General features: G+C 35.8%; 1 protein-coding gene across 9 annotated transcripts in view; it reads right to left on the reverse strand.

Annotated features, from left to right (window-relative positions):
• The window catches only part of ERC1 (ELKS/RAB6-interacting/CAST family member 1), a 509181-nt gene that overhangs the window by 346634 nt on the left and 141672 nt on the right, over window positions 1–20875 (reverse strand). For all 9 annotated transcript variants that reach the window (XM_042991509.1, XM_042991507.1, XM_042991508.1 and 6 more), the window contains one exon: window positions 19120–19287. In XM_042991509.1, coding sequence (XP_042847443.1) covers window positions 19120–19287 — 168 coding nt within the window. The remainder of the gene's footprint in view (window positions 1–19119; window positions 19288–20875) is intronic.

Consider the following 20875-nt stretch of genomic DNA (forward strand, 5'->3'; position numbering starts at 1 on the left):
ACAAGTTCCTGCTACAAGGTCTCCTGAGAGACCTGTAAGAATAATCTTTATCATGATAGAGATCTGACCCTTTCCTATTTGCATGCTAACTACCACTTTCCAGTTTAAAATGTGTGCTCAGTCAAAACAAATCAGGGCACTCTGAACTAGAGCTTGTAAGACTCTGAGAGTATTTATATGGCACTCTATCAACAGCAAATGGACCCAGATAAACATAGATCTCCAAGTTATTCACTAAGTATTCAAACAGTTAAAAGTCAAAAGAAACAGTATTTTAACAAAGGTCAAAATTACTTCTATATTTTACAAAGCACTACAGTATAAGCTCTTAAATAGCTCTTATTTATATTATATTGCAACACTTAAAAATAAAGCATTTATCCAAAGGCTGTATTCTCTCAGGTCCACTGCTACTGCCAACATGGTAATTTTGGTAGAATAAGTTTCCACAATTCTCCAGATGAGGACAAGGCTATTTAAAATCACATCCATCCCTATCCTAGGAATGCAAGGTTGGTTCAAACATACAAAAATCAATCAATATAATGTACCATATGAACAGGATAAAGAACAAAAATCACACAATCACCTCAATAAATACAGAAAAAGCATTTTACAAAGTACAATACTTTTTGGGGCACCTGGGTGGCTCAGTCGGTTAAGCGTCCAATTTCGGCTCAGGTCATGATCTCGCAGTCCGTGGGTTCAAGCCCCGCGTCGGGCTCTGTGCTGACAGCTCAGAGCCTGGAGCCTGTTTCAGATTCTGTGTCTCCCTCTCTCTCTGCCCCTCCCCCACTTGCACTCTGTCTCTCTCTGTCTCAAAAATAAATAAACATTAAAAAAAAAAAGTACAACACTTTTTAATGATAAAAACACACAATAAACTAGGAACAAAAGGAAACTTCCTCAACATGATAAAGGGCATCTATGAAAAAATCCGAAGTTAACATCATACTTAATGATGAAAAATGAAAACCTTTCTCCTAAGGTAAAGAACAATTCAAGGATACAGGCTTCACTACCTCTATTCATCATCGTACTGAACAACTTGGGAATAGCAATTAGGAAAGAAAAAATAAAAGGCAGCTACATTGGAAAGGAAGAAGTATAGCCATCTCTTTGCAGGTGGCATAATCTTACATACAGACAATACTAAAAAAACCACTAAAACACTGTTAGAGCTAATAAACAAGTTTAGCAAAATTGCAAAAGGCAAAATCAATATACAAAGGTCAGTTGTGTATCTGCACACTAAAAATTAATAATCTGCAAATGAAATGAAAACAATTCCATTGGTAATGGCATCAAAAAGAAAAAAATATTTAGGAATAAATTTAAAGAAGTTCAAGACTTATAAATTGAAAACCACAGACCACTGATAAAGGAAATTAAAGACAACCTTGAGAAGTTGAAAGATACTCCATGTTCATCAACTGAAAAACTTGATATTGCCTGGCAATACTCTCCAAATTGATGAGCAGATTCAACACAGTCCCTACCAAATTTCCAAATTTCTTTTTTACAGAAATGGACACACTGATCTCAAAATTCATATGGAATTAAAAGGGACCCCCAAAAGCAAAAAACAATCTTGAAAAGGAACAAAGGTAGAAGATTCACAATTCCCAATATCAAAACCTATTAAAAATCTATAGTAATCAGGGGTGCCTGAGTAGCTTCATCAGTTAAGTATCCAACTTTGGCTCAGGTAATGATTTCATAGTTCGTGAATTCAAGCCCCATGTCGGGCTCTGTGCTGACAGCTCAGAGCCTGGAGCCTGCTTCAGATTCTGTCTCTGCCTCTTTCTCTGCTCCTCCCCCACTCTGTCTGTATCTCTCACAAAAATAAACATTAAAAAAAATTTTTTTTAATCTAGAGTAATCAAGACAGAGTGGTATCACACATGGATAGACATACACCAATGGAATAGAATTAAGAGCTCAGAAATAGAATTAATGTTCAGAAATGAACACACATGTCTACAACCAACTGATTTTTAGCAAGGGTCCTAAGACCATTCAATGGAGAAAGAACAGTCTTTTTTTTTTTTTTTATGTTTATTTTTCAGAGAGAAAGAGAGAGAATGAATGAACAGATGAGCAGGGGAGGGGCAGAGAGAGCAAAGACAAAATCAGAAGCAGGCTCCAGGCTCTGAGCAGTTAGCACAGAGCCCGATGTAGGGCTCAAACCCAAGAACAGCAAGATCATGACTTGTGGCCAGAGTCAGACACTTAACCAACTGAGCCACCTGGTGCCCCAAGAACAGTCTTTTCAACAAATGGTGCTGGGACAACTGGATATATCCACATACAAAATAATGAAGTTGGACCCCTACCATACACCAAGAACTAACTTGGAATGGTCAAAGATCTAGATATAAAATCTAAAACTATATAAACTCATAGGGGCACCTGGGTGGCTCAGTTGGTTGAGCATCCGACTTCAGCTGAGATCATGGTTGCAATAGTTCGTGAATCCAAGCTCCATGCTGGGCTCGCTACTGTCAGCCTGTAGGTGCAGAGCCTGCTTCAGATCCTTTATCCCCTTGCTCTCTGCCCCTCTCCCACTTAAGCTCTCTCTCAAAAAATAAAATATTAAAAATAAATAAATAAAACTATACAACTCATTGAAGAAAATGTAGGAGGAAATCTTTGTGACCTTCAATTAGGCAAAGGTTTATTAGATAGGACACCAAAAGCACAAGCAACCAAGAAGAAATCAGATAGATTGACTTTCATCAAAATTTAAAACTCTTGTGCACCAAGGGACTCTACCAAAAAAGTGAAAAGATAACCACAGTAGGGGAGATATATTTGCAAATCCCATAACTGATAGGGGTGGAGTCTCCAATATATAAAGACTTTCCAGAACACAACAATGAAAAGATAAATAGCTCAATTTAAAAATAAATAATATGAATAGGCATTTCTCTAAAAGATACACAAATGGTCAAGTACATGAAAAGATGTTCAACATCATGAGTCATTATGGAAATGCAAATGAAAACCACAAAAAGATACCACTACATATCTATTAGAATGGCTATTTATAGAAGAAAAATAACAGATGTTGATAGGAATGTAAAATCATATAGCTGCTTTAGAAACAGTTTAGCAGTTCCTCAAAAAGTTAAACTTGAAGTTAACATCATTTCCATTCCTAGATATATACACAAGAGAAATGAAAACACAAGTTCATACAAAAACTTGTACATCAATGTTCGTAGAATCATTATTCGTAATAGGCAAAAGGTGCAAACAACCCAAATGTTCACAAACTGAAGAATGGATAAACAAAATGTGGTATATTCATTCCAATTCAGCCATTAAAAAGGAATGAAGACTGATGCCTGAATAAAGTACAACAATATGAATGAACCTAAAACCCATTACCTTTAAAAAGCCAGACACAAAAAGCTGCATGCTGTATTATTACATTTATATGAAATATTCAGAACAGCCAAGTCCATAGAGAAAAAGGGTAGGTTAGACATTGCCAGAGGATAGGGGTTATGACTGCTAACAGGAATGGGTTTCTTTTTTAAAATGTTCTGGAATTGAATAGTGGTGATGGTTACACAACCTTGTAAGTATACACAAACAACTGAATTCTACAGTTTAAAATGGTAAATTCTATGTTATGTGAATTATAGCTCTATTTTTAAAAACCCATTTAATTAACCCATAGTGCTGGCTTAAAAGTCAGAATTCCACAACACCCATCAATGAAGCATGAAGCTTCTCTAAGCCTGAGATGTATTCTGTTTTACTCCCAAATAACACAAAACAATTTAGCCAAGTTTCTCTATTCTTAACAGACTTTAAAATCCTTTTGCATTCAATGTATCATCTACACACATATTCAGTCCAATTATCTTCTAGATGGCACTATCTTCCACATTAGAGCACTAATACGCAAACTTTTCATCTAGACAGTTGTACTTCTCACCTGAGGTGAATCTTTAAAATAAATGTGTAGCATTAATTTACCTTCTGCTATGAGTCCACCCTTTGTACCTTTTTTTAACACCTTATTCCTTTGTACTCTTTTTTCGTATTTTTATACCCTGTGATAATTCCTGAACTTGGTAAAAAAATTTCAACTGCTTAGAATTTTTTCTGATTTGAAGGGACTTGTTAGGAACAATGGATGATAGTAGAAACTCTATGAATAACAGATTAAAACACTGAGTAGAACACAGAAACAGAAAAGTTCCTCTTCCATTATGATTAATAAAGCTGCAACATCAAAAGACAACAAAAAAGAGAGGAGTTTTATCACCATCTCTCTCTCTCTCTCTCTCTCTCTCTCTCTCACACACACACACACACACACACACACACACACACACACACACTCTGTCTCTCTCTCTCTCTCTGTCTCTGTCTCTCTCTCACTCTCATATTCTCAATCTCTTATTCAACATTTTTATTGAATTGGAGCAGATATTTTCCAAAGATGGCCACAGCAATACCTCCCACCTTACATGCTCTTCTGCAATGTGGCTTTGCCATGCCTCCATTAAGAACTGAAGTCTATTTCTTGACCCCCTGAATCAAGATCAATCCTGTGGCTACTATGACAAACAGAATACAGCAAAAGGAATCCTCTGACACTTCCAAACCAATTCATAGCATATAACCCTTAACTCATCAGGCAGCTTCTGCTTCTAACACCTGTGACTGTGGAAATCAGGTGGCACATAAGAAGTGTGACTACTCCTATCATGCTGTAGTATACCCAGGGCATATGCAGAAGCCCTGAGGCAAAAGACATCATGTAACCATGCAGCCAGAGGCCAAGAAGTACCTACGCAGAATGTACGCAAGTGAAAAAGCCAGCTTGGCAGTGGATCATCCAACTGCAGACACCCCTAGCTGTCACCAAACAAATCAGGGACAAACTACTTGAGAGCCCTTCCTAAATTCATGATTCACAAATAAGTAAACAATCTGAAATGGTTCTTTAAGTCACTAAGCCTTAGAAATAGTTCATTTATATAGCAATAGGTTTTTCTCCATCTATTGTAAAGCAATGCTATTGCTATTGCTGTTTCAATTGCTTATATCTGAAATTTATTGTTTCTAGATTATCAGAATTATCAGAATGTAGGGTGATGGGTGCTGTGTTTGTTTTATTGTTTTTATTTTTTCAGATAAAAATGTTCTGGAAGGAGAAGGGATGGTAAGCAGGAATATATCATAACTAAAACAATTTATAACACAGTAAACTTTCCATAGGGAATAACGCATCAATCATTACAAAATGTCACTTGTATAAGATCAACATCACTTAAAAATAGTTATCTGTTGACACACTGGAAGTTAAATTAGACTTTCCAAGTTTAGCTGTTGACCTCCTTAAGGTTTACTTGAAAAAGAGGTGGCAGGGTGGGGAAAGGGAAGGTTATATGAAGACTGACTTTGTCTTCTCTTAATTTTAGCTTCATTAACAGCTGGGTTGTGACTTAAAAATAACATTTAGAAAACACTGCAATTAATCCTTATTAAAAATAAGAATTTTTTAAGGATATTAACTTTCTCGGGGTGCCTGGGTGGCTCAGTCGGTTGGATGTCCAACTCCAGCTCAGGTCATGATCTCATCGTCTGTGAGTTCAAGCCCCGCGTCGGACTCTGTGATGACAGCTCAGAGACTGGAGCCTTCTTCAGATTCTGTATCTCCTTCTCTTTCTGCCCCTCCCCCCACTCACACTCTGTCTCTCTCTCTCTCTCTCTCAAAAATAAAATAAAAACATACATAAATAAAATATTAACTTTCTCGGAGTAAAATTACTAAATGTTGTTTTTAGTATAAACCATATTCTCCTTTCCATTTTAAGGAAAAAGTGAAGACATGAACACTACCTTAGTCAATACTATGAAGAAAACAAATAAAATATATTTAAAAACTTATTCTTTCTGACTTGCTACCCAAAACTTTCTCTGTTACCCAGTAACAGAGAAAATTTTAAGAACCAATCTATGACCAAACAAACCACCTGCAACCTTCTAATTCTATATATTAATTAACTTTCTGCTACTCTTAAATCTAAACTCTAAACACCAAAACCAACAAAACTGGAGAAACAAGTAAGGCAAAACACAGAAGTTACAGAAGCACAGACGGGAATGATGGTAACATCTGCATCAGCAAATTAAACTCCAAGCAACATTATCATTTATAATCAATCAAGCAAGAAGCTGTACAATTTTAACACAGATTTCTGAATGCAGCTCAGATTCAAATGCTCAATTACATTTTCCAGGTCAGTAATTTATTATAAAGGTAAGAAATTTACTGTAACACAAAACTACTTTAAACCATAGGGGAGAACCCTGAGAAGGAGGAGCCCAATGCTAATCCCATTGTACAGCATGCCTAGCCATCTGCTATTGTCCCATTTTATTCTCTGAGCACAGGGGTATTCCAGTGCACACAAATACATAAACTACCTAGAGAGTTAGAAGATTGTGGGTGGGCAGTGGTGGCTGAGACAGAGTCAAAAATAGTGCAGAGTATGTGACTCACAATCCAGCCACTATCACAGCTGCTACTATTCTCAGAAAACAATGATGTTTTAAATGAATATCTAATATGCCAAAAGTAATGCCAAAGTAATATGCTTCCTGGCATTCCTTCTTAAATATTAAAATATTTAAATATTACTTAAACATACCATTATAAATATTTGTGAAAAAAATGATTACAAAATGCAGATGTCAGAAATAAAAAAGATGAAAGCAATTAACTTATCCCTCTTCCTTATGGACTAAGTCTCTGTATAAAGAAGCAAAGTAGGTTAAGTGTGCAGAATTAAGACTTTGCTCCAGGAATAGCTGACGTTCTACCTGAAAGGTTGTATCTCACTACCTACTGCAGATAAATTTCTAGTTTTTAACAGTAAATATTCAAGGCCAGAGAAAAGAAAAGTGGAACTCTATTAGTTTCCTAAATAAACTAAAAGGAAAATAAAGATGAGTATATTCACTGAAAACTTTCTCCTTATGTAAGAACTGGAAATAATTGTCCCAGTGACCAGGTAATAGGAGAGTTCATAATAAGAAAGAAAAGTCATTTGTAGACAGTGCTCTACCAGAACCTTGTAAGAATTCCTATTACAAAATGTTTGAAGAGCAAAGGCAGAATTCCAAGGCATGACAATGTGGAAAAGAACACTATTTCATGTTTTCATTCACACTGCTCTCTTAGCTTGGGATGTCTCACTCCTTTCCCATCTGCTTAGCAAACATTCATTCAATTTCACACAAGCTCAAATCTAAAATTCCTTGCTTTGTGCCCCACTATATACTATCTGTATCACCACTTCTTTGACTCCCAGAAATCTAAGACTTTAGATTTCTAAAGTCTTTCTAAAGTCTTTCTGGAGAGCAGAAACCACATCTTATTTGTCTTTGTACTTACCACAGTGCCTACTATATAGTAGAAGGTACTATGCTGAATGGATGAATGAAGACAGTTTAGGAATACTGGGAAGCCACAAACACAATTTGACTATGCAACTGTAAGTGGATGTGGTAGTGAAGAAATGGAGAAACAGCAAACAATATTCCATTGTGTGTGTGTGTGTGTGTGTGTATATATATATATATATATATATATACACATATATATGTATATGTATATGTATATGTATATGTATATGTATATGTATATGTATATATATATATACATTGCTTAGAAATCTAGAAAAATGTATGGGTAGTGGTCCTGAAAAAGCCAAAAACAGTTGAGTGTATCACTGGCTAATAACCCAGGCATCACTATAAGAAAGAATTATACAGAGTGATCTCTCCAATTAACTTAGATTTTTTTTTTAAGCTTATTTATTTTACAAGAGAGAGAGAGAGAGAGCACAAGCAGGGGAGGTGCAGAGAGTGAGGGAGAGAGAGAATGCCAAGCAGGCTCTGCACTGTCAACACGTAGCCTGATGTGGGGCTCAAACTCAAGAACCATGAGATCATGACCTGAGCTGAAATCAAGAGTCAGATGCTTAACCGACTGAGGCACCCAGGTGCCCCAACTGACTCAGATTTTTTAAGACAGATATGTAAGAGTCTGAATGAGGAAGAGAAAGAAGAATCTTTAAAATGGCTAGACCTACAAATTTACAAGAATAAAAATTTTTAGATGACAAAAAGAGCTTTGAGAATTGTTTTGAGAAATAAATCTGACAGATGTACAATATACCACAAAAGTCTTTTCTGGCCCTATTCAATATATTATCACTTATATGAAAGTATAAAGAATATGCTCACAGATGGGTAGAAGGCATAAAATTGAAGGAGACAAACTAAATAAATCAAGATTCAAAAAGATCCTCAAAGATTAATTGGCTGAATTTAGCAAAGTAAAATTAAGTAAGAATAAACAATATTAACACCTTCTATCCACAATGTGTAACACTTTATAGGTTCCAAGGTACTTTCATACACATTACATCATCTAACAAAAACCTCCTGAAGTAACTATTATACCCTGTCTATAAATGAAAAAACTGAAGGTTAGTGAGTTTCAGAGAGTTGCCAATATCACGTATCAGCTAGGACCAAGAACAGAATATTCATAATGTTCTAATTATCTCTCTTGCAATTAGATCCAAAATTCCAACTGGTCAAGTAAAGTATGGAAGAAAAATAAGTTCAGACAAATAACTCCCATCAGAAAAATTAAGGGCAAATGAGAACATTGAGAGGAACAGAAATATTTCACCTAGGAAAATAAGATGTGAGGGCTGTCCAAGAGCAAGCTCCCAATATCTAAAAAGTCATCCTACAGAAGGAGAATTATACTTATTCAATATGGCCCCAAGTTAATCTCAATCAGCAAACACTGTAAGTAGCCAAATTCTGGTTCAAGAATAAAGGCTCAAACTGTCCGAGTCATTAATTCATCATAATTGGATACATTTGACCATAAGATGAATGAATTCACTTGCCAGAGAATTCATACAAAAAATTTTAATCAGACAGCTGAACTTCATCAAATAAGCCTCTACATCTGTATCAAACATTGTTTCAAAATGTACAAACAAACTTCTAGAGAAAGATGGCTCTAATTTTAGAATTATAAAATTAGGAACAAATTTAAAGTGAAATGTATGAAAAGTTTTTTCTTTTTTTTTTTTTTAAAGATACTTTACTCTCTGGGGCGCCTGGGTGGCTCAGTCGGTTAAGTGTCCGACTTCGGCTCAGGTCACGATCTCGCGGTCCGTGAGTTCAAGCCCTGCGTCGGGCTCTGGGCTGATGTCTCAGAGCCTGGAGCCTGCTTCTGATTCTGTGTCTCCCTCTCTTTCTGCCCCTCCCCCGTTCATGCTCTGTCTCTCTCTGTCCCAAAAATAAATAAACGTTAAAAAAAAAAAAAATTTAAAGATACTTTACTCTCTTTTTTTTTTTGTTTCATGTTTATTCCTTTACCTTGAGAGAGAGACTGCAAGCTAGGGAGGGGCAGAGAGAGGGGGAGAGAGAGATCCAAGCAGGCTCCACGCTGTCAGCACAGAGCCTGATGAGGGGCTCAATCTCACAAACCCATGAGATCATGACCTGAACCAAAACCAAGAGTCAGTTTTTCTTTTCCAAAGAAAATACAGATATATACAAAGAGAGATGGGGTTTTTCTTCTTAAGCCTTTTTTAAGTTAATATTCAAACAAAGGGAAACTAATAAACACCAATGTACCAACCATGCAAGTTTAACAACACTTAATCTGCTTAGTTATTTTCATTTATGTCAAATAATATTTATTATATACATATATGTTATGAAGTATGTGAATAATAAGTTAAATACATACAAACTCATTCCCTATATTAAGATATTTACATATCCCTCCTTATGTCATTTCCCTTGCCTTCCCTATATCTAGAAGAAATGACTCTGCTGAATTTTTATCCTAAACATTCCTTTGCCTTAAAATAAGAGGCTCCATTGTGTGACTATACCAAATTTACTTATTCATTCTTCTCTTAATGAACATTTGTAGTCTGTTTCCCAGTTTTGTTTTGTTATAGCCAAATAAGGCTACTATGAGCATTCCTACACGTATACTGGAGTTCATCTAAGGTATCTGTATCGGGGAGGGTATGCTTATGTTTAACTTCATAACTCCTTCCCAAAATATTTGTACCAATTTAAAAATCCAACAGTGCTCTTCAAGAAAACCAGGTGCCATATTTATTGACACTTGATACTGTCACAGACTTCTTAATTTTCACCAACATAGCATAAAAGTACAGGTATAAAATTGTATGTTAATCTGGTCTTATTTTACATTCTCTTGGTTACAGTCAGGGTAAATACTTCTCATATTACCTATGTTTTACTAATATATACATAGGTTATAAAAGTACAAAAGTATGCATCCTGATCCAATATATGAGGGCATTCATAAGTACCAAAATTAAGTGTTCAACTCTGGGACAGAATGGAGGACAATACTATCAAGTAAAGATATGCCAAGGAACATAAACTGTATTTGAATTTTCACTTCTTTTTTTTAAGTTTTTAATTTATTGTAGGGGAGGTGGTAACTAGCAGAGAGAGAGAGAATGTCAAGTAGGCTCTGTGCTGTTAGCACTGAGCCCAACACAGGGCTCGATCTCACCAACCATGAGATTGTGACATGAGCTGAAATGAAGAGTAGAGTCAGATGCTTAACCAACTGAGTCACCCAGGCACCCCTGAAGTTTTACTTAAGCTGAGTAACTACCATTACTCATTATTCTCTATATTCTTTGCATCTCTGTAACAATTAGTTATAAAATGTAAAGAAGATAATATAAATAACATAATCAATAAGCAAGAACATAGAAAACATCATACCTATGACCTTTCTTGAAAACCTATTCAATGGAATTCTAGGGCAATCAAGAATTAAATAAAAATTTAAACCTTGGAGTACAAAGCAGGAAAATGGCAGGGAAGACCCTAGGCTCACCTCCTCCCATGAACACAACTAGATAACTATCAAATCATCCTAAATTCCCCCAAAATCAACCTGAGGATTGACAGAACAAATTCCACAACTAAAGGCAGAGAAGAAGCCACATCCACTGTGCAGCTCCTGGACAGAAGGCAAGCAAACGACCTGGGGGCAAACAGCATGGAAACAGCGATGTGAAGAACACCTGAGGTACACAGTGCAGAAATTATTCACTCTTCTTGGAGCGCTACTCTCAGAGGCAGCATTCATGGAGACACCTCTCTGGGAACAAGGGAGCTTACGAAGCCATTTCCCTCCCCTACCCCCTCATCTTAAACACAGAACCACCTGCAAGAGGCAGCACAGTGCCCAAAGGCTGACTAACTTGCTTACACTAAGCCCCATGCCCCTGGGCTCTAGTGGAACTGCCCTTCTCAGTCACCCTTGCCCCAACCCGAGCATAGCAGGCCCCTCCCCCAGAAGACCAGCACAAAGCCCTGCCCATACCACATCTCTGGACCAGAGAGTTTGGCAAGGCCTCAGTTACAGTGGAAATGATGACAACTCTCATTTCACAAGCCAACCAGACCACACCTAGCTAAAACTCACCACATCCAGGCCAGAGACAAAACACTGCCCACAGGAGGCAAGGAGAGCCTCTGCAGATAACTGACCTGAAGGACAGAACAACCAGAACACAACAGCAGACTGCACAGAGCACACACCAGAGGCAGTCCCTGAGATGCCAGACCCTGGACACTACCTTAACTCTTCTTCGTAAATCCATTACTTTCAGGAGCAGGAGACATTAACTGGCTTTTCTAACACGGAGAAGAAGACAGAGACTTAGACGAAATGCAAACACAGAGGAATTTATCCCAATGAAAGAACAAGATAAAACCACAGCCAGAGATCCAAGCAAAATAGATATAAGGAACATGACTGATGAAGAATTTAAAGCAACAATCCTGAGGCACCTGGGTGGTTCAGTCAGTTGAGCATCTGACTCTTGATTTGATTTCAGGCTCCGTGCTGAGCATAAAGCTTGCTTAGATTCTCTCTCTTTCCCTCTGCCCCTCTCCCCCATTCACACACTCTCTCTCTTTCTAAAATAAAAAAAAAAAATACACATATCCTTAAAAAAACAAAACAACATCATAAGGATACTCATTTGAGTTTGAGGTTTGAGAAAAGAAGACATCAGTGACACCTTTACCACAGAGATAAAAGAGCTAAAAAGAATCCATAAGAGAGAAGAGTGCAATAAATGAGACTAGAAACACACCTGATGCATTGAACAGCAGGCAGGAAGAAGCAGAGGAATGAATTAGAAGAGAAAGTAATGGAAAGCAATGAAGATGAACAAAAGAGAGAAAAAAGAATTATGCAAGACAACAACAGACTTAAGGAACACAGTGACTCCGTCAAATGTAGTAACATTTGTATTATAGGAGTCCCAGAAGAAGAGAGAGAAAAGGGGGCAGAAAAATTACTTGAAGAAGTAATAGCTGAAAACTTCCCTTATCTGGGGAAGGAAATAAATATCCAAATCCAGGAGGCACAGAGAAATCAACAAAAGCAGGCCAACACCAAGACATACTGTAATTAAATTTATAAAATACAGTGATAAAGAAAAAACTTTAAAAGCAGCAAAATGAAAGAACTCATTAACTTACAACAGAAAACCCATAAGGCTAGCTGGAGATTTTTCAACAGAAACTTGGCAAGCCAGAAGGTAGTACCATGATATATTCAAAGTGTGAATGGGAAAAATCTGCAGCTGAGAACAATATATCCAGCAAGACTATCATTCAGAATAGCATGACAAATAAAGAGTTTCCCAGCCAAACAAAAATCAGAAGAGTTCATGAGCACTATAAGCCAGCCCTGCAGGAAATATTAAAGGGGACTCTTTGAGTAGTAAAAAGAAACCAAAAGTGACAGTATGAAGGCAGGAAAAACAAAAGCAGTAAAAATGAATATTTCTGTAAAAAACAGTCAAGGAACTCACATACAAAGGATATAAAATATAATAACATATACCTATAAATGGGGAGGAGAGGAGAAAAGAATCGGTGCAAACTTGAATGACCATCACCTGAATATAGACTGATATTTGCAGAACACGTTGGTAACATATATATATATATACAGACCTAATGGTAACCATACATCAAAAACCACTAATAAACATGCAAAGAATAAAGAGAAAGAAATCCAAATATATCACTAAAGAAAATCAGAAAAACATGAAAAAAAGAAAAAAATGAAAGGATCAGAAAAAATCTCCAGAAACACCCACAAAACAAGTAATAAATTGGCAATAAATACATATCTATCAATAATTTGTTTGAATGTAAATGGACTACATGCTCCAATCAAAAGACATGGGTATCAGAATAGATTAAAAATACAATATCCTTTTATGTGCTGCCTACAAGAGACTCACCTCAGACCTAAAGACACCTCCAGATTGAAAGTGAGGGGAGAAACATTTATCATGCAAATGATGTCAAGTAGCAGGAATAGCAACACTTATATCGGAGAAACTAGACTTCAAAACAAAGACTGTATGTAACAAAAGACGGAATGGCACTATACAGTAATGAAGGAGACAATCCAACAAGATATAACAATTATAAATATATATGCATCCAACATTATTATAATGGCTTATAACACACTGGACCAGATGGATGTAACAGATATGTTCAGAACATTCTATCCTAAAACAGAATACACATTCTTTTCAAGTGCACATGCAACATTCTTCAGAACAGATCACATACTAGGTTACAAAAGGGGCCTCAACAAACACAAAAATTGAAGTCATACAAGAACCTTTTCTAACCACAACAGTATGAAACTAGAAGTCAACCACAAGAAAAAAGTCTGGGAAGACCAGAAATACATGGAGGTTAAACAATATGCTACTAAACAATGAATGGGTCAACTGAGAAATTAAAGAAGAAATAAAAAGTACCTGGAAACAAATGAAAATAAAGACACAATGGCCCAAAACCTTTGGGATGCAGCAAAAGTAGTTTTAAGAGGGCAGTTTACTGCAATACAGGTTTATTTTAAGAAGAAAAATCTCAGATAAACAGCCTAACCTTACGCCAAAAGGAGCTAGAAAAAAGAATAACAAATGAAGCCTAGGGTCAGCAGAAGGAAGGAAATAATAAAAATCAGAGCAGAAATAAAATGATACGGAAACTAAAGAAAAAAAATAGAACAGATCAAGGAAACCAGGAGCTAGTTCTTTGAAAAAATTAATAAAATTGATAAACCTCTGGCCAAACTTGTCAAAAAGAAAAGAGAAAGGACCCAAATAAAATCGCAAAAAAGAGAGGAGAAATAACAACTAACATCACAGAAATACAAACAATTATAAGTGAATATTATGAAAAAATATATGCTAATAATTGGACAACCTAGAAGAAATGGATAAATCCCTAGACTACAAATTACAAGAGCTGAAACAGGAAGCAATAGGAAACTTGAATAGACCGATTACCAGCAAAGAAACTAATAATCAAAAATCTCCCAACAAACAAAAGTCCAGGACCAGATGGCTTCACAGGTGAACTCCAGCAAAAATTTAAAGAAGAGTTACTATGCATTCTTCTCAAACTATTCCAAAAATAAAAACTCCCAAATTCATTCAATGAGGCCAGCATTACCCTGATACCAAAACCAGATAAAGACATCACAATGAAAAGGAAATATAGGCCAAGATCCCTGATGAACGTGGATGCAAAAATTCATGATAAAAACCCTCAACAAAGTAGGTTTAGAGGGAGCATACCTCAACATCATAAAGGCTATATATGAAAAACCCACAGCTAATAACATCCTCAGTGGGGAAAACTGACAGCTTTTCCTTTATGGTCAGGAACAAGAAAGGGATGTCCGTTTCTACCACTTATATTCAACTTAGTACTGGAAGTCCTAGCCATAGCAATCAGACAACAAAAAGAAATAAAAGGCATCCAAATAGGCAAGGAAGAAGTCAAACTTTCACTATTTGCAGATGTCATGATATTATGTATAGAAAACTTAAAAGACTCCATGAAAAAGACTGCTAGAACTGACAAATGAATTCATAAAGTCTCAGGATACAAAATCAATCTACAGAAATCTGCTACATTTCTATACACCAACAATGAATCATCAGAAAGAGAAATTAAAGAATCAATCCCATTTACAACTGCACCAAAAACAATTAAGATACCTAGAAATAAACATAACCAAAGAGACAAAAGATCTATACTCTGAAAAACATAAAACATGGATGAAAAATTGAAAACACAAAGAAATGGAAAGACATTCCATGCTCACCATTCAGAAGAACAAATATTGCTTTTTTTTTAATTTTTTTTTTTTTTAAGAGAGAGAATTTGAGCAGAGGAGGGGCAGAAAGAAAGGGAGACAGAGAATCCAAAGCAGCTCCAGGCTCTGAGCTGTCAGCACAGAGCCCAACATGGGGCTCGAACTTCAGGGAACTCTGAAGTCAGAAGCTTAACCAGCTGAGCCATCCAGATGCCCCAGAACAAATATTGTTAAAATGTCTATGTTACCCAAAGCAATCTAAACATTTAATGCAATCCCTATCTAAATACCAACAGCACTGTTCACAGAGCTAGAAAAACAATCTTAAAATTTATATGAAACTACAAAAGACCCTGAATACCCAAAGCAGCCTTGAAAAAGAAAAGCAAAGCTGGAGGCATCACAATTCCAGACTTCAAGTTATATTACAAAGCTGCCGTAATAAAAACAGTATGGTACTGGCACAAAAACAGACATACAGATCAATGGAACAGAATAGAAACCCCAGAAATGAACCCACAATTACATGGTCAATTAATCTTCCACAAAGCAGGATAGAATACCCAAAGGGAAAAAAGAATGTCTCTTCAACAAATGGTGTTGGGAAAATTGAACAGCAACATGAAAAAGAATGAAATTGGACCACTTATACCATGCACAAAAAGAAATTCAAAATGGACTAAAGACCTGAATTTGAGACCTGAAACCATAAAAATCCTAGAAGACAACACAGGCAGTAACTTCTTTGACATTAGCCATAGCAACTTCTTTCTAGATACGTTTCCTGAGGCAAAGGGAACAAAAGCAAAACTAAACTATTGGGACTACATCAAAATAAAAAACTTCTGCACAGCAAAGGAAACAATCAACAAAACTAAAAGGCAACCTATGGAATGGGAGAGATATTTGCAAATGAAATATCTGATAAAGGGTTAGTATCCGAAATATACAAAGAACTTATAAAAGCTCAACACCAAAAAAATGAATAACCCAATTATAAAATGGGCAGAAGACATAAACAGACATTTTCCCAAAGAAGCCATAGAGATGTCCAACAGACATATGAAAAGATGTTCAACATCACTTATCATCAGGGAAATGCAAATCAAAACCACAATGAGATATCACCTCATATCAAAATGTCAAAATGGCTAAAACCAACAACAGAAGACACAATAGGTGTTAGTGAGGAGGTGGTGAAAGGAGAACCCTGTTGCACTCTTGGTGAGAATACACTGATGCAACCAGTCTGGAAAATAGTATGGAGGTTCCTCAAAAAGTTAAAAATAGAACTACCCTAAGATCCAGCAATCATACTACTTGGTATTTACCCAAAGAATACAAAAGCACTAATTCAAAGGGATATATGCACCCCTATGTTTATAGCAACCTTATTACAAAAGCCAAGACATGGAAGCAGCCCAAATGTCCATCAACTGATGAATGGATAAAGAAGATGTGGCATATATAAACAATGGCATATTACTGAGCCACAGAAAAGAATGAAACTTGCCATTTGCAATGATATGGATGGAGCTAGAGAGTATGCTAAGTAAAATAAATCAGTCAGAAAAAGACAAATATGGTATGATTTCACTCATCTGTGGAATTTAAGAAACAAAATAAATGAGCAATGTAAAAAAAGAGAGGGGGGTGGGGAGAGAGAGGGCAAACCAAGAAACAGACTCTTAACTATAGAGAACTGACAGTTACCAGAGGGGAGGTCAGTGGAGGGATGGGTAAAATAGGCGATGGGGATTAAAGAGGGCACTTGTAACAAGCACCAGATAATGTATGGAAGTGTTAAATCACTACACTGTATACTTAAAACAAATATTACACTGTATGTTAACTAGCTAGAATTTAAATAAAAAATTTAAAAAACAATTTAAAAAAAGAAAAAAATTTTACCTTGGCAATAGTTAGCTGTGACACTGTAAAACTAGTAAGAAACATTAAATTCACTTAAACACAGAAGTAAAAGCTAAACAATATGAATTATAATTATAGTAAAAGTGTCTTTCCCCCTTGAAAAGCAACACATTGTAAATCCATAAAGTATTATGGATTCAATAAGACAACAAAGCTTACCAACAAAAATCAAGATGGGAGAGATCATAAGTAAACTATTTTTCATAAAAAGTAGTCAACAGATGCAGATTTTTAAATTTGTTAAATCAAAAATACTAATTTGAAAATATATATACACCCCTATGTTTGCTGTAGCATTATTGATAATAGCCTAATTATGGAAGCAGCCAAGTGTCCCAACAATAGATGAATAGATGACTGGTGTATATATACATACAATGGAATATTATTCAGCCATTTAAAAAAACGAAATCTTGCCATTTGCAATAACGTGGATGGAGCTAGAGAACATAATGCTAAGTGAAAAAAAAGTCGGAGAAAGACAAATACCATATGATTTCACTCATACGTGGAATTTAAAAAACAGAACGAATAAAAAAAACCAGACTCTTAACTGTAGAAAACAAATCGATAGTTAACTGAGGGGAAGTGTGTAGGGGATGGATGAAATAGGTAAAGAGGATTAAGAGTATACTTATCACAATGAGCACTGACACAGGTATAGAATCGCTGAATCACTATATTGTATACACTGTATGTTACCTATACTGGAATTAAAATTTAAAAAGAAAAACTAAAAAATAACAAAAATTATTTTAAAAGTAAGCATGTCAGGAGAAAGAGTGATGAGGAGATTATATGCATAATAATTTAAACAATTTATCTTGTTGACAAGATATAGTCAACAGATATTTAAAGTGATCAAATATTTATGTTTACATACAGAAAGCAAATGAAAACCAAACTAATATACTATTGGTAAAATACAGGACATGGTCTTCTGTACTACAAAGAAAAGGTGAGGGACGCCTGGGTGGTTCAGCTGGTTAAGGGTCCAACTCTTGATATCCTCTCAGGTCATGGTATCATGGTCGTGAGATCAAGCCCTGCATTGGGCTCCAAGCTGAGCATGCAGCCTGTTTGGGATTCTCTCTCTCCTTCTCTCTCTGCCCCTCCCATGCTCATGGGCACTGAATGAATGAATGAATGAATGAATGAATAAATAAGAACTGAATGTGAGGTTTAGTAAAGAGAGTTTTATTCCTTGGCTATTAGAGGTTAAAAATAAAAAAAAAATTTTTTACATTTATTTATGAGAGACGGAGAGAGACAGAGCATGAGTAGGGGAGGGGCAGAGAGAAAGGGAGACACAGAATCCGAAGCAGGCTCCAGGCTCTGAGCTGTCAGCACAGAGCCCAACGTAGGGCTCAAACCCATGAACCTTGGGATTACGACCTGAGCCAAAGTCAGACGCTTAACTGACTGAGCCACCCAGGTGCCCCAGGTAGAGGTTAAAAATAAACTGGAACAAGATCGAATATTTCTAATCTGTCATCTCAGTGGAGATGAGCAATAAATACTACTGTCTACTATAACTGTTATCTCAAGAGTATCCCTTACTTAAGCTTAAAAAAAGGGAGGGGAATAATTATTGATACTTTTCTTATTTACTCCAGAGTTAGCCTCTTACAATCATGAGGAACCTACAAGTAACCTACAAAGCGACCTATGAGGCACTTTTCAGAAACAGCAGCATCAAAAATACTATGGACACTAAGCGCATTTACTTTAAAAATTGAATATACAGAGCAGTTTTAACAATCTACCTACTGCAACAACACTTTCATTTACTAACCATAAAAATATAAACAGTGGAATAAGAAAGAAACTTTGACAGAATTTAGGTATAACTTAGTGGTAGGAATGGGGATGTATGGTAAGTGTAGGAAACTAAACTCAGAACACCTGTACCTTACCTTCTTCTGAAGAACATTAACCTTTCGCTCCTTCACATCCAGCATGTCCTTGAGGTCATGTATCTCTCCAGCTTGTGTCCCCTTCTCCTCAGCCATATCCTGAATTTGTTTTGTCTTCTTATTCAGCATGGTTTCCTTCTCTTCCAAACGCAATCGGAGAGCATCCACCTAAGAATGTGACATTTTTACAAATGATTAAATGAAAAGAAAGGAATGTAATTCCTTCCAAATAGATGTGTACAATTGCCCAAATGATACTTATATAGTAAGCGTTCATTAGAATCAATAAAATACCACTCTAAATATAATCATTGCTATTTAGAAACTAAACCATAAACCTTATGAGCAGTTTTGTAATAAAAATAAAATTTACATTAGTTAAATATACGATATAGCAGGATAAATATACCTGAATCAAGGGACAAAATGGAGACTTGTTATAAAGAGACTGAGTTTTGCCACTTCTATAAAAGTAGTATAATCTACAACTATGCTTCTCAAACTTTAGGTGCATTACAACCATCTGGAGTGTTTAAACAGATTGCCAGGCCCAGCCACCAGAGCTTCTGATTCAATGGGTTTAGGGCTCATGAATTAGTTGTGGGTTTTTTTTTTTTTTTTTTTTAATGAATTAGTTTTTCCAACAAGTTCCCAAATGATTCCACACTGCTTTTAGAAATCTAAAATTAGAAAGAAAGCCCTAAGTATCAATCACCAAGCATGACACTTACTGTATCACATAATACAAACTAATGGTAGAATGTGATGCTTTTTAGACAGACAATCCCATAATGCACTGAGACATCTGTACAAAGGAAAAAGCAAAGGTCTATTTTCAGACCCCAAGCCTAGTCAGCTGAAGCCTAGCATCCAGTTACCTTTATCCCCCCAAGTTTAACACCTCTCATTAAATATAATTTTCAAATAACTAGAAACCTAATAATAGTGCATATTTTTAAATCCACTCAAAGCAAATTTTATCAAGCATACTCACACATTAAATTTATTTTGGGTTTGTTTCTTTGTTTTGCTTTTCCACTAGATTTAAAGTTCAGCAAATAGTAACACATCTATTATAGCAAATGAGGGAGGTACATTTCTTTCATCTTAAGACAGTGTGTTGTTCAACAGAAATATGTTAAGTCCTATGCAAATCACAATGAAACTTAAGCTTTCTAGCAGCTACATTAAAAAATAAGAGATAAAATTAATTTTAATACTGTATCTTGTTTAATCTATCTACAATACTGTCATTTCAAACATGTAATCCATATTAAAAACTATTAATGAGCCATTTTACTTTATATTCTTTGTTTCATACCAAGTCTTAAAAGTCCAATGCATATTGTAATTTTTACATTTACATCATATCTCAATTTGGACTACCATATTTCAAGCCTCAATGGCCACATGTGGGCTGGTGGCTTCCACAGTGAAAGTGCAAATCTAAGACATCAAGTATATTTCTATAAAACATCTTTAACCTAGAACTTGTCCTGTATTATTTCTCCTGGCTAATTAACCAGCCCACAAAGAAAAAACAGGTAGCATGAGTAATGACTCACATTTAAAGTACACCAAAACTCTCAAGGACAATCTAATATTATATCTAAACTATAAGGTATTTGAGACCCAATACTGTGTATGGTAACACTTACTGCTAAGTATTATGGAAAATATCCTATGAGACTAGTCTCATTTGAGACTGCTATAGTTAAGTCATTACATACTTACAAATTATGTTGGTCTGTGCTGG

Source organism: Panthera tigris, chromosome B4, assembly GCF_018350195.1.
Source record: "Panthera tigris isolate Pti1 chromosome B4, P.tigris_Pti1_mat1.1, whole genome shotgun sequence".
Classification (NCBI taxonomy): Eukaryota; Metazoa; Chordata; class Mammalia; order Carnivora; family Felidae; genus Panthera; species Panthera tigris.